The sequence below is a fragment of the Ictalurus punctatus genome, chromosome 13 (assembly GCF_001660625.3).
Source record: "Ictalurus punctatus breed USDA103 chromosome 13, Coco_2.0, whole genome shotgun sequence".
Classification (NCBI taxonomy): Eukaryota; Metazoa; Chordata; class Actinopteri; order Siluriformes; family Ictaluridae; genus Ictalurus; species Ictalurus punctatus.
In genome coordinates this window covers 15,043,604-15,057,500 of record NC_030428.2, presented here as the reverse complement: position 1 = coordinate 15,057,500, position 13,897 = coordinate 15,043,604, and the positions used below count along the sequence as shown (strand labels likewise).

General features: G+C 39.9%; 1 protein-coding gene across 24 annotated transcripts in view; it reads right to left on the bottom strand.

The window, feature by feature from the left end:
• The window catches only part of ablim1b (actin binding LIM protein 1b), a 67,652-nt gene that overhangs the window by 26,957 nt on the left and 26,798 nt on the right, over nucleotides 1–13,897 (bottom strand). For all 24 annotated transcript variants that reach the window (XR_006983505.2, XM_053685343.1, XM_053685355.1 and 21 more), the window contains exons 2-3: nucleotides 10,597–10,731; nucleotides 49–232 (exon numbers count right to left, since the gene is read on the bottom strand). Coding sequence is in view for 23 of the 24 variants with exons in the window: in XM_053685343.1 (XP_053541318.1) it covers nucleotides 49–232; nucleotides 10,597–10,731 (319 nt within the window). In the remaining variant the exon portion in view is untranslated. The remainder of the gene's footprint in view (nucleotides 1–48; nucleotides 233–10,596; nucleotides 10,732–13,897) is intronic.

Below are 13,897 nucleotides of genomic sequence, written 5' to 3'. Positions count from 1 at the left end.
ATGCATATGCAGGTGATGTCTGTATGTGTATGCCCAGTGTTAACTCACTTGCAGATGGTGCAGACGAAGCAGGTGGGGTGGTAGGTCTTCCCGAGGGCCGTCACCACCTCTCCTTCAACAAAGTTCCCACAGCCATGGCAGCGTGTTCCATGCAGCCTTTGGTAGTCCAGTGTGCACAGATACTCGCCATTCTTCATGAAGAAACCACCTTGTGCCAGGTCACAACCACACACTGGGCACACACACAGACAGATAATCATGCAGTATTAATGTACATGTCTAATGCAAAATTCGCTCATCAAAAAGAATACATTTATGTGAAATCCTTTTAACATCTTTATGAGATATGAGAAATAATGGATTTCACGCATCGTAACTTGATGTAGCTTTAACACTGTATAATATGATGTTTAATACATGGGATCAACTAAGGTGGCGAATAGCTGTGATATCTTTTCTAGAAGATTATAATACTTGGCTTCCATCCATTAGTGTTATGATTCCTCAGTTTACAGCATCCATTGGTGGAGCATTTGGCACTATTTTAGATAGTGTGTGTGTGTGTGTGTGTAGGTTGAACTGCACTAGTAGGTCTCTAGTAGATGTCTTTTGCCTAGTTTGTAGGTCTGGTTTGAATGACAGTTCTTTGGCAAGCCAGGCCAATATTGTACATCGTCCAGCATATTTAATGCCATTTGATATTCTCACTCATCTATCACTTTTTCAATCTGCAACCCTTAGCCCGTCTTTAGGCCTTCACTGAATAACGCTCTACTGAGAAAGTGGAGATGTTTATAAACAGACTGACTGTGTCTCCATGTTGAAAACTCATCTGCAGATGTGTGTGGGAGGAGAAATGTTATGGTGCTGTACCTGACACGTTCAAACATGTCCCAAGTGGGGTGCAACACTTTCCCTAACAAATCAATATACAATATACAGTCTGAAATATAACATTGACTTAGTAGGTAAAAGGGATTAGGGTAATAATGCAAAGGAATTCACTGAGATTTATAATGTATATTTTACTTGGGAAGATGCATGTAGTTTACCTTTAAATCTTTACTTTACTTTAAAATAATTTAAGGGACAGCAGTGCTCTTTAATATAATTAAAAAAAAAAAAAAAAGCATTTTCATTAGCCTCTTTATCCTGTCATGGTTGTGGTGAATCTGGAGCCTATACTGGGAACACTGGGCATGAGGTGGGAATACCAATCTATCGCTGGGTACAGAACCATGCACACACACATTCACACACTCATTCACACCCAGATTCAACTTAAAGTGGCCAAGCTTAATAGCAGCATGTTTTTGGGAGGTGGGAAGAAACCGGAGAACCCAGAGGAAACTCACAGGAACACTGGGAGAAAGTGTGAAACTCAACACATTACAGTAACCTGTGCTCTGGATCAAACTGGGGACCCTGGAGCACTGAAGTGACACTGCTGAACAGTAGGATCCATTTATAACCACAAATAAAGCTTTCCAGGGGAAAGATATGTTCAGAAAATGTACCACTGATGGTAGCACGGCAGAAAATGTAGCACCTTCAACCTTTATATTGTTTCCTATAATCATGGTGATATTGCATACCCACACATAGAGTCAACCAGAACGCACAGAAACAACTGCAGTGCAAACATGCAGACACACTGCTTTTTATTTCTTTAAGAGTCAGGGAAGTGTCAAATGTATGACGCAGGCAACAGTAATTACTGAGAGTCAGGTGGAGGCGGAAACCGCTGTGTGTGTGGATGGTTGACGTAAGTGTAACAGCATGCATGTGTTCAGTATAGTGATTCTCACTTCAGGCTCAGTTACTTTCATCCTGAGACAAATTCATATCCACTTCCATAGCACAGTTATTCCATGAAGTCAACTGAAGCAGAAGTGAATGATTCATTAGCACAGGAGAATTATAACCAGAGCAGCTATAGAACAGTTTGCATTTTTTCCATCTCTACATCACTTCATTAATATTTCACTGGATTTCCTGGATGCTTTTCCTTCCTTCAGTACTGCTATAGTGCTCTGTGCTGTAGTGCTCTGTGCTACATTAGTGAATACATGACCAAATAGGACTACATTACAGTATCTGCACTGAATATATAATGTGTTCTAAACAGATACAAAAATACATAGATATGAATGAATGTGAATGATGAATGAGGTGTGTATTAGGACTGGGATGCTGTGGGACACAGCAAAAAAATCTTATAAGCAGGAGTTTTTTATTTGCAAGGAATGAGTGAGGGCTCACATGTGAAGCTCGCAGAACAACAACAAAAAACCCATAATAAATAAATAAATAAATAAATAATGTGCAGTGTTGCATGATGCAATTACATCATTTTTAGTAACTGTCTTGTCAGGGTCATGGTGATTTAAATTAGGCTTCTTGTTTGTTTATATTTTGGGAAATAGAAGCAGCTAAATTCATTCATTTGCACATATAGCTGGAATGTAGAAACCAAAATAATAAGTGCGTCAGCAGGATTTTTTTTTTTTTAAAAAGAGTACCGTGCACATCTCTAGTTGAGACCAATTATGAACTCGAGTGAAGTAGCTGCGGTTGAGGAACTGTCAGAGCCAGATGTTTTTTCAGTGATTTCCAGTGTTTCCAGGGGCGTAATAAGGTTCATTAAAAAAATAAATAAAAAAAAAAAAAAACATGGAAAATCCCCTTCTGGTTTAGGCCACACTCACTTCAGTTTTAAATCCAAATGCAGCTATGGATATGTGGTGCACTAAACAGATACGGATAGGCATTGCATTACACTGTTACACCCCTATATTACATGCAACACCGCTGCCCCTATTGCACCTCTATGTACTATATGTGCCAATACCACACAGGAAAACGTCATGGGATGAAGCTTTGGTCCTAATTATTCCCTGCATGCTACAATGATCACAGTGGGATATGCACAATTAGTCAGAATGCATGCTGTGGGAATGAATGCCCCTTCACATTGTTGCTGTTTTAGTGGTGCCACTTTCCTGCACATCCAGAGTTATTAACAACACTTTGTAAATCTCTGTAGTCCACCAATGAAGAGGACAAAATGATGACTAAATGAGACCTTTGGCATGAGAGCATTCTTGGCATGTCTTTTTGTTTTCAGAGCTCCATCATTATCCATGTGCTACTAGAACCAAAGTCATCACTGCAATGCAGTGCAACAGGGTGATGTGCCTGTCCAACTCCATTAGCCTTGACGGTTGCCCCCGACTGATGTTTGCCAGGATGTTAGCTTAACTGCACGGCTATTTGAAACTCACACACGTCTGCCAAATAAGCATTAAGACATTCTTAGTGTTGAGTTTTTTTTTATTTATTTTTAATATTTAGTCTGGTTTTCATGTAAAATGTTATGTGTCAAGCTGAACTGGTTGAATAAACAAGTTTGAAAAAGAGGTGGATGTGGCCTTTTTTTGGAAAAAGAGATGTGTGCAGGACTGTTTTTTATTCTTGTTAGCATAGTTATTATTTTTGTTTATCCATACCTATGTCATTTTCTAGGTAATTTAGCTAATTATTTCTAGATAATAATTGTAACAATAATAAAAACTATTTCCCAATTTTTATGGCTAAACAAACTATTAACCTAACTTAAACCACCTCTACCATGACCAGGCAGTTACTAAGAAAGAATGAATGAATGCTGTAAGTTCATCACCATACATGCATAATACACATTCATGTTAATGAATGTGGTCTTTCTTTATCCAGCGACGTTCATATCTGACCTCTTGCGCATTACCCCAAACTTCATATCTGACTGCATGCGCTATGTGTATATAACACATTATCATTCATAATCACAGTCAGTACATGAAGAATGGGTCATTTTAATCAGACCGTACAGGATTTTGCAAAGTTTTTTGTGATTGTTGCACCCCAAAACGCTTGATTTTGCTGCAGTTTTTGTTAAGATCTGCGATGCAGCTTGTGGGATTTTTTTGTGCTGTTTTGGATAAAACTCCTTGAATTGCTGAAATCACAATAGCATGAAATTGTTTTGCATGGTTTTCCACAGTGATGTTTTTTGGTAGATGAGACCTTTTAGCTGTACTCATGCTCGATGCACATGACTCAAAGAGGGCTTTGGATGAATGCGTGTTGTAATAACGTCACATAACACGTATTGGCCCAAATCTGCAGAAAATCTGCTGTTAATTTTGAAAAATTGCAAGCTCCTCCAAATATTGTGGAGTTTGTTTGATTTTGCGTTAACTTCTGCAATCACAAAATCCAGGAGAGACTGTATTCAGTACAGGGATGTGCTGATATTGTGTTGATATTCTTGCTTTTGGTAATCACACATATGCTACAAATGCAGATTAGGTAAAAAAAAAAAAAGTTATTTCTTTTAGTTCCAATAATCTATCTTAAATGAGTTTTACTATATCCAATATACCAACTCAAACACAGGCCAAAGGTTGAAACTACATACCCCCTGATGGAACCACCCCAGTGACAAGCCTTTCTGCCCTAAAGGGTACAGTTTACAATTTTTTTCTAAAAGGACTAGAGAATGAGACAGTGGTAATAAACTGTATCTGGGATATGTGTTTCTACAAGGACCAGTTTCATATAATAATAAATTATGTGTACTTCTTAAATTTAACTGTTGATTTTATGCCAATCAAACTAATTGCCCACTGTGATGTACAACACAAAGGCAAAGAGTACTTAATGGACAAACAAAATGTAATCAATACAGCATACATGTAAAAGAAAGTAGCACAGTCATAATTAAACTGTAGCATTAAAGAGTCCATTGGGGATTAATTATATTTTTACATCCTGAAGTATACAGGACATTGCTCCAAATAACTCAATATTTATCTCATTATCTTTAACTTGCACTTGTCTGTAGTAATCAGATTAAAGTAAATCCAGCCTCTATGTCTAGTTCTTGAGGTTTCCATATATGGCTAATCTTTAGTTGGCAGGTTCAGGTAGATTAGGAGCAAAGTCCATTCAGGGCTTGGGAAATCCTGAGACCTTTAGTTAGTGAACAGCCGGAGAGTGACCCTTGGTTAGACCCATGGCGAGTGCTCCTCCCTACTACTCTGCTTTACAGGCTTTTGGCACTCGTACATTACGGCAACTTTTGGAGCAGCTATAAATGTTGACCACATATGTATTTGTCACATGTATCCATGGCAACCTGTTGAACTAGCGCTGAGTTTATGGTAGAACGGTGGACAGTTATAATGAGTGATTATATGATGAGCTATAACAGTTTTTACAACAGTCCAATCAATGTGTGTGTGTGTGTGTATTTGAAAGAAGAACTATGGAATGGGAGTAGGGCTGGCTGAAGTGTCTGTGACGGTGACAGCTGCCAGGAAAATCCACTCAACTATTTTTGTAAAGAATGCTTTAAGTGTATCCGCCATCCTTCAGAAGCAGCTTCTTCCATCACCTCCACCATCACCCAAACCTCCTGCCAAACCCTGCCAACACTAACATTCAGATTAGCCAACCTTTAATAAATACATTGTGAAGGAATTAAACTCCACTTCCTTTCCCTGCTCTCAGTCACTCTGAGAGAGGAGTTCAGTATTCACGCACTTCATACACAGTAAATCTGAAGTGAGTTCCCACCAGTTCAAAGAGCTGAAATCTGTGTTTAATATGGGATGGATTTATATGTGGGAGTACAACAAGAAAAAAGAAACTAAACTACGATTTCTAAACTGAGGCTTTGAGAACATTTTCGTATTCAGAGTAAATGATTTTAGTGTCTATGAATGCACTGTTATAGACAAGCATTATGTTCAATGCAATAGATGCAACTATTATAACTGTTAGATATTTCAGTTCATGCAGGATTTGTTTGTATTAATTTTGTAAGCCCCTGCATTGTTCACAGCTTACTTTTAATTGCAGTCACGAAAATGACTTGCACTGCTTGGGGGTGGTACAGTGGTGCAGTTGGTAGTGCTGCCGCCTCACACCTCCAGGGTCTTTGGGTTGATTTTGAGCTTGGGTTACTGCCTATGTGGGGTTTCACATGTTCTCCTGTGGGTTTCCTCTCACCTCCCAAGCCATTAGCTACGCTGAACTGAATGTTTGGAAGGTTTCAAGATTAACACACTGGCACCTTGTTGTGGCACCTTGTTGGAGGAAAAGCGCTATCAATCAAGAACCATAGTAAATGGTCTGCACTTATATGGCACTTTTTTTTTTAACCTTAGCGGTTCTACAAAACACTTTACACACCAATGACAGCAGAGCTGCCATGCAAGGTGCTAACTTGCCATTGGGAGCAACTTGGGGTTCAGTGTCTTGCCCAAGGACATGTGGGTCATGTGGGCCGGGAATCGAGCTGCCAATCCTACGATTAGTGGACAACCCGCTCTACCACCTAAGCCACAGCCGCCCACCAGAATATGAGAATACGTAGAGTATCACACCCATCCCACTCATCATGTCATATTACATGTAATTGAATTTACAATCTATATATCATAACGAATAAGATAACGAATGAATGAGATCATCCTATGGAAAAGTTGCAGCAATGACATACTGGAAAAATATCATAAGGTATGAAACCCTGGATGAGTGTGAGGCTTTGCCACTTTCTCATTAACGTAAATCCACAGCTGCTGAGTGGCTGTGATTCCTGGCATAGCTGCACAGTACACATACATGTTGTGTAGAACCCCTCCCTGGCTCCTCGCTCTCTCACAGCAGGTTCAGCAAAGCTATTTCCAGTCACACAGGCTTTATCGACTCCTGGAGACTGTGCTGAAAATAGCACAGAGCCTCTCTGACTGACACAGCATTCACAAAGCAGAGGGTGGGGGAGGCAAAGAAAGATAAGCATGACACTAAATGAGGATGAGGATAAGAATTCAGAGTGCAGGAATGAGGGAGAGGATGGAGGGTGATGGTTAATACACATGCTCACTGGTGCACACAATGTGAGTTTCCTCTAAGTAATGTACTGTAGCTAATGGGACAGCAAATAGAAGCACAGTGTTTTGGCTCAGATCATAGACACAGTCAAGCCAGACACTGCCAAATCTCAACTGCTGGAAGGCTTTTACTGCAAACGCCCGCCAGCCACATATTTACAGACACAGTTACATGTTATGCAAACCTCTGTATCCTGCATTCCAGGAATAGAGCTATATGTTACATTTATAGATAACCAAAATGATTAGGGCACACTACAGTTCTCTGGAGTATCAGTAGAGCCATTCTTGGGGACTGCAGCAATTTACCAGAAAATAACACAGACATCTATAAATAATTCATTGGGCAGCACAGAGTACAGTGACAATATCTACAACAGAAAATACATAGATATTGTAGGTCCAAGACATTTAGTGTTAGAATGTGTTTTAAATATTTTACAGGCACTAAGAGCACCTGTATATTTCAGAAAGTGCTTCTGATTGAGGGGCACGATGGCTCACACCTCCAGAGGTTTGATTACGTCCTCCATGTGTGTGTGGAGTTTGAATTTCCAAATTGTCCGTAGTGTATGATTGTGCCCTGCAGAGGGTTGGCACCCTGTCCAGGGTGTCCTCTACCTTGTACCCCAATTTCCCTGGGATAGGCTCAAGGCTCCCCGTGACACTGTGTTGGATAAATGGCATTGGAAAATGGATGCATGGATAGTTCTGATCACACCATTGAACAAAATTCTGGCTCTTTTTACATTCTAGTTTTCAATTTACTCTCAAAATGACACCGAAGATACTTTATCCGACCTCGTGTCATAGTGCTGTTGAATTATAGTGCAGAATGGTGAGGTTTATATTGACAGGCAATATGATAGACAGACAAGAAGAGATATCTTCTTGTGTGCTGATTTTTATGAAATCACTGACCCTACCTTGAAACATTTCAGCTTTTTCTTCAGATATAATCTGAGTTATATCAGTATATGTTAATGTGGCAGCAGGCATGTGGTCGAGCATCAGTGGCAGATGGAGAGGAGGCGGGTTTAACCAGCAGGTAATGGGTGATGATTCTCACCTGTGTCTTATTACCACAAGCCTACTGTTCTTATGTGAGTTTCTTTGCTTTCAGTGACTGCTGTGAGCCAGAGAGAGAGAGAGAGAGTGACATAGCTAGCAGAGCTTGCAATGAACACATTCACACACACACACACACACACACACACACACACACACACACACACACACACACACACACATGCACAGAGTGTGATCTTAACCTTGAATGAGGTGAAAGCAGCGAGCTAGTGACGGCCCCTTTTGGGTTACATTTCTGTTAGTTTGGGATTTTTTTTCTGTTGAGCTTGAAAGTGCACTGAAAAGCTGAGGAAAAATAAAAGTGAGGCCGGAGCTCTGCTCAAATTCCACCTGCCTCCCGAGGTTTCCTCCACACAGATACACATTGGGTTTACCATTTAACAATGTAGTTATCAACATTTACCACCATGCTATTATTTACTAATAAGACTTAATAAGCATTATTCACTGTAGGTTTATTTAGTTAGCATTAAGTAAATGTCAGCTAACTTCTGCTTTACGTTTTCAGTAAGGAGGCATTTATTTAGCATTAATGGAAGGAGTCTCCAGTATCACAGCTTTGTTACAGTTGAAAGCTTTTCACCGTAGGAAAGTCTTCAGGATGCTTTACGCTTTCTCAGTAACATGTCAAACTGCATCTTTCTGTCTTATTAAGTTCAAGAGGAGGTGAGGGGATGACTTATATAACATGAGTGATAACAGGAACTAATGTTCCTGATTATATACTGTATGATCAAATATAATTGCTTTCATTTCTAGTTTCATGCTAGTTAATTATGTCAGCCTTAGTACTAATGACAAAACCAATACCAGCAATGTCAGCATTTGATTGTCAGCAATACAATTTATTCTGGTCACCTGCAAAAACAGCATTCCAAGCTGATGCTTTTTTTAAACAGTAAAGCTTCCTGTAAAGCACTGAGCTGGAAATATGTGCTTATCATCATTCTGAGAAAAGCATGGAGGAGGTTTTAATGATTAACAGTAATACAGAATGAAAGAGGTACTCTGCTGTTAGGAATGAAAACCACAGACCTCTGCAAACATGGTTTCTAAGATTGTTATGGCTGTCATTGCAAAAGCTGTATTGATACTTGTAGACAGAATAAAGTGGCACTACGGTTGCCCTTTTAACTTTTCCCGAGAACAGTTTCCATTAAGATTCCTTGAACTGAGATTATTTAACATTATTAAGCATTAATACACCATGAGTAACATTAACAAAGTAACTATAATTTGTATTAGTCTATGTTTGTCCCATTCTTAAGTAAAATTAAACCCCCACTAACCAACCTGAACTTACACCTTAATGAACGTGTTTGTGGTTGTCATCTGACAAAATTCAGAACTGAGGCTGAATGCTAATTTGGCAATGGAGGTCAGAGGTCAGTAAGTTTCCAACATTTATGTACATGCTGTAATTGAATAACAAGAATGAATAAACATGGTTCAGTGTATGTGTATTTAGTTCAAATTAAGCAAATGCAAGTTAATACAGTATATGTGCTAACTTACATTCTTACTTTGTTAACATTACTTCTGGTTTATTAATGCTTACATTCATGGATTGTTCATGTTAAAGAATGTGAACTATGGGGACGTTAACACTTTTACACATTCGTAGAACTTCAATTCTACTATGAACAGTGCTGTTTTTCTGAATGGAGTTACTCAGACTCAGTGTGATGATGGGCGAAAGCTGAATGATGTAGTAAAATGAGGAAGTCTGCTCGCGCTCTCTCTCTCTCTTGTTCCCAGAAGGTAATGAGGGAATGCTCGTTGTACCTGGCAAGTTGCCACTCAGAATAAATCTCAAGCTCTCTTGTACAATCCGGGGGCTCAGGTGGTCAATCCACACAAGTGTTGCAAATATGGATGACCATGGATCCTAGTACTCTTAAAATAAATGAAAAGGCTGGTCAGAGTGCCATGGAGATACACATCTTAGTAGTAATAAGACGTTCCTACTATCAGCTGAGGTTATTGCTAATTTAGTCTCACTCCATACTATGAACTCTTTCCTCTTCAGCCATAACTGGTGAAGATGTACTAATAAAAAGAACAGACCTATTCAGACCCTACGGGGTGTTGAGTTTACTACATGGCATTAATGCGGTATTCATGTGAGTGACCAGTCATGTTTAAGGAGGATTTGTTATTTAAGAATTAAATCCATGGGTGATAAGCTTACAGGCCAACTTTTAAAGCCACTGATTTTTTTTTCTCAGGTCCTCTAAGCAGGCTATTGATTGACAGAAAGCTATAAACAAGCAATTAGAATTTACTTCAAAACACAGAGTACAACAGGAGACTACTTCTTGGTTTATCCTTGCATTGCATATCTTTGCTTTGACTTGAAGTGGTTCGCGAGTCATATAGTAATAATTATTCAACCTCTTTATCAAAATGGATAAGAAAGCAACGTCAGCACAGGATTGAACTCTCATGACGTGTCCAAGAGCAATCCCATGCTGAACATGTTTTCCCTTTTCCAATCTAGATTACATTTCGTTAGCTATTTAACAATCCATTCCTTCACTGAAACAGCTGTATGAACAGAAGGTCTTACCTTTGCAGGTGAAGCACTTGATGTGGAAATGCTTGCTCTGCACGCGCAGCACCTCCCCTTTACATGGCTCCCTGCACTTGTAACACTGGATGACCAGTTTCTCCGGGGGCCGGTGGGCTTCCTGAGGATGGGCCACTGTGGGAGAGAGCAGAGAGACATTTTCATTAACAGGTTTTAGCAAAAGGTAAAAGGAGAAAACTCGAGAAAGTGGTCAGTCATCCATCTGCTGAACGGACTAACTCCACATGATCGACCACAAATGTAGAACGTAATCACACTGAGATCAGACTGCAGAGTGTGCAAATATAAATTTATGGTTGAAATAGTAATGTTTAGCTTCTGTAAAAATGAAACATGCTACAATGAACAGGAAGGTCATCGCTATGTCAAATATTAACAGAATTGAATTGGATAATTGGGTGGCTTTAACTTGACTGAAGAGGAGAAGCATGAATATAATGTGCTGTATAGCCATTATTGTGACCAAATACAAACTCAACCGACTCAACCTGATGAACATAAAGCACAATGCTGGAGTGTTTCTGTACCAGCACAAGCCCACACCATGGGTGATGGCATACTGTGTGTAGGTGTGAGTGGTGCATCATGTTAGGATGTGTGTAATCTGTATGGCTTGTGAGATGAAATGCTCTGTTTATCAAAAGCTCATGGAGAGGTTTTGACCTCCTTATCCAACTTCCCACCCGCCCAGCTATTTACTCACTTCACATACTGATTAATTGTCTATAAATCTGATCCACCCATCCCAAATGTCACTTGGAGTTTTTTTTTTTTTACCTCTTGCATAAGAACAGCCAAATACAATTGCTTCTACTTGTTTAATTGAAACAGTCAAGAGTGTACACACACACACACACACACATAGACACTAACAAACAGAGCACAGAAGGTGTTACATCTTGATAACTGCATGGCCTAGGGAGAATATGGGAGCTGATAGTAGAGAGCACAGATAGGAACAGATAATTAGAGGCAGGTTTTCTGCTCTCTGAAATGTACTGAGGCTTCTAACATCATCTGCCTCGTCGTCGTTCTCTTTCTCTCTGTCTCTTTCTTATTGACATGCTTAGTCAAGGTCATTAGGGCCGAAATGTCATCTCCACATGCATCGAGTCTGTGCTTCAATCATGCTTTTTGAATAAAAGCTTCCCACTGAAGCTATCTTCAGTCTTTCTATTCCTGTCTCTTTTTTCCCAACCCTCCTCACCTTCTCATGATCTCTCATTCACTGTCACTCTAATCGTCCCCTTAATAAATCCTGCCAGCACCAAGTCATCCCTTCTGAATATGTATCTTCCACCTTCTCCATGAGAGAGTTGATCTGTGCCTCTCCGACCAAATCGCCGGCCACTTCAAAGCTCTAGTGTAGGAAAGAATGTGTCATATTGAGAGCGCGCTCTTTATCGGCCAGTCGGGTTGTAAAGGCCTGCTGCCACAGAGCCTCTTCACTAATCAAACAACTAATTTTAAAGCCATGACAGTCATCCCCATGACAAGCTGCTTGCAAAAACACACTTCTGAATTAGTGCCTGTTTTGTCTCTCTTGATGTCTCTCGATCTCTCTCTGAGGCTCATGTTGGGCAGTGAATCCTCAGGAAAACTCCTATTGCAGCACAGACGGAAGCACAAGGATTTCTCACAGACCAGTATTCACCGCTGGAGAGAGCTGTTGCCATGGCGACCAGATTTAATGTCACGACAATACAGCACAGGGAAAGTTGTATAATGTAACGGGAGAATGAGGCTGCAGTATTTTGTCAAACTGACACTGAGGAATAGGCAGGTGGATTTTTGCTGCATGTTGTTTTCCTGTAGCTGCAAAGCCACTTTCAGATCTTACTCAAAATGCAAGGCAGATATATAAAATGTATATACATATATAAACTGCCTAATTACAGTTTAAAAATGCCTAATTGCAAACACCACATTGATGTCATTGTAAAAATGTGTCCATGTGGTGAAGCAATACAATTCATATAAATGCTTCTATGAATCATCCATTCATGACAGATGTTATACAGATATACTGTAGGACTGTTTCTTTAACAAGGCAGTGTGTGCTGCAGATTTAGCAGTACTGAGCATCACCCACTTATGCAAATCATCATATGGACAGGGATCTCCTTGAGCATTATGTGTTACTCATACTGAGTGTGAAGCATAGATGTGGAATACATCCCATGCCTTACAGAGAACGGAACCAGATGGTGTGAGAAAAAAACACTGTCGGAAGGTACGGAGCTTTAGAATACTCCTGCTCAGAGTCATACAAGCAGTATAGGTATGGTATAGAGTAAAGCAGGATAAAACATCACTTACAGTACAGATGCATGTTCACATATACATTACAGCACAATTAAATTCTTTTTTTTTTCCGGATATCCCAGCTTGTTAGGAAGTTGCGGTCAGAGAGCAGGGTCAGTCATGATGTGGTGCCCCTAGAGCCGATAGGGTTAAGGGCCTTGCTTAAGCTCCAGCGTGGCGATGCTGGGGCTTGAACCCCTGACCTTCTGATAAGTAACCCAGCGCCTTAACCTTTGAGCCACAACTAGCTAAAAGGTGCATACTATGCATGTGGAAGCTCATGGAAGACATGTGTTTTGGTTGCCCAGAAGGCTAAAAAGTGCCAGCTAATGTAATGTAATTTACCTTTAGCTACCTAGTTAGCTTAGATTAATACAGACTAATCAAAATGAACAAGTATAACAATGTTTCTAATGTAGCACATTGTGTTTGCAACCCTCAATAAAAAGCCGGCAAGTCACTGGCCAATAGTTTTCAGCTATGGTTTTGTGCCCTTGTATTACACATAAAGTACATTATTCGATTCTGGCTGATGTTTCATAATACCTGCGTACTCATGATTATGAAATGATCTTCTGTCATTCAAGCACACTAATTAATCTGCTTAGTAACATCCCATTCTACCATCAGCCAGATCACGCCTAAGCCAAAGTGTGTAGTGCAACAGGCAGTGTGATTCAGAATGAGTAGAGCACTACTGTGAAGCCTGTAAGTTTAAAACAGGTCAAAAATGCTTGATCTTGCTGCATTTTTGTTCAAAATTTTGTGCTTTTTTAGGGGAAAACTACTTGAGTTGGTGAAATTGCAATTCATGAGAATTGCAATTTCAAACATCAACATGAGACGTTTTATCTGTACTCGATGTACATGAAGAGGGCTTTGGCTGAATGCATGCTGTGATAACGCCACATGATGTGTCTTGGCCCAGATCTGTAATTTTGAAAGATCGCAAAGCTCCACCGAATATTGCGGAGTT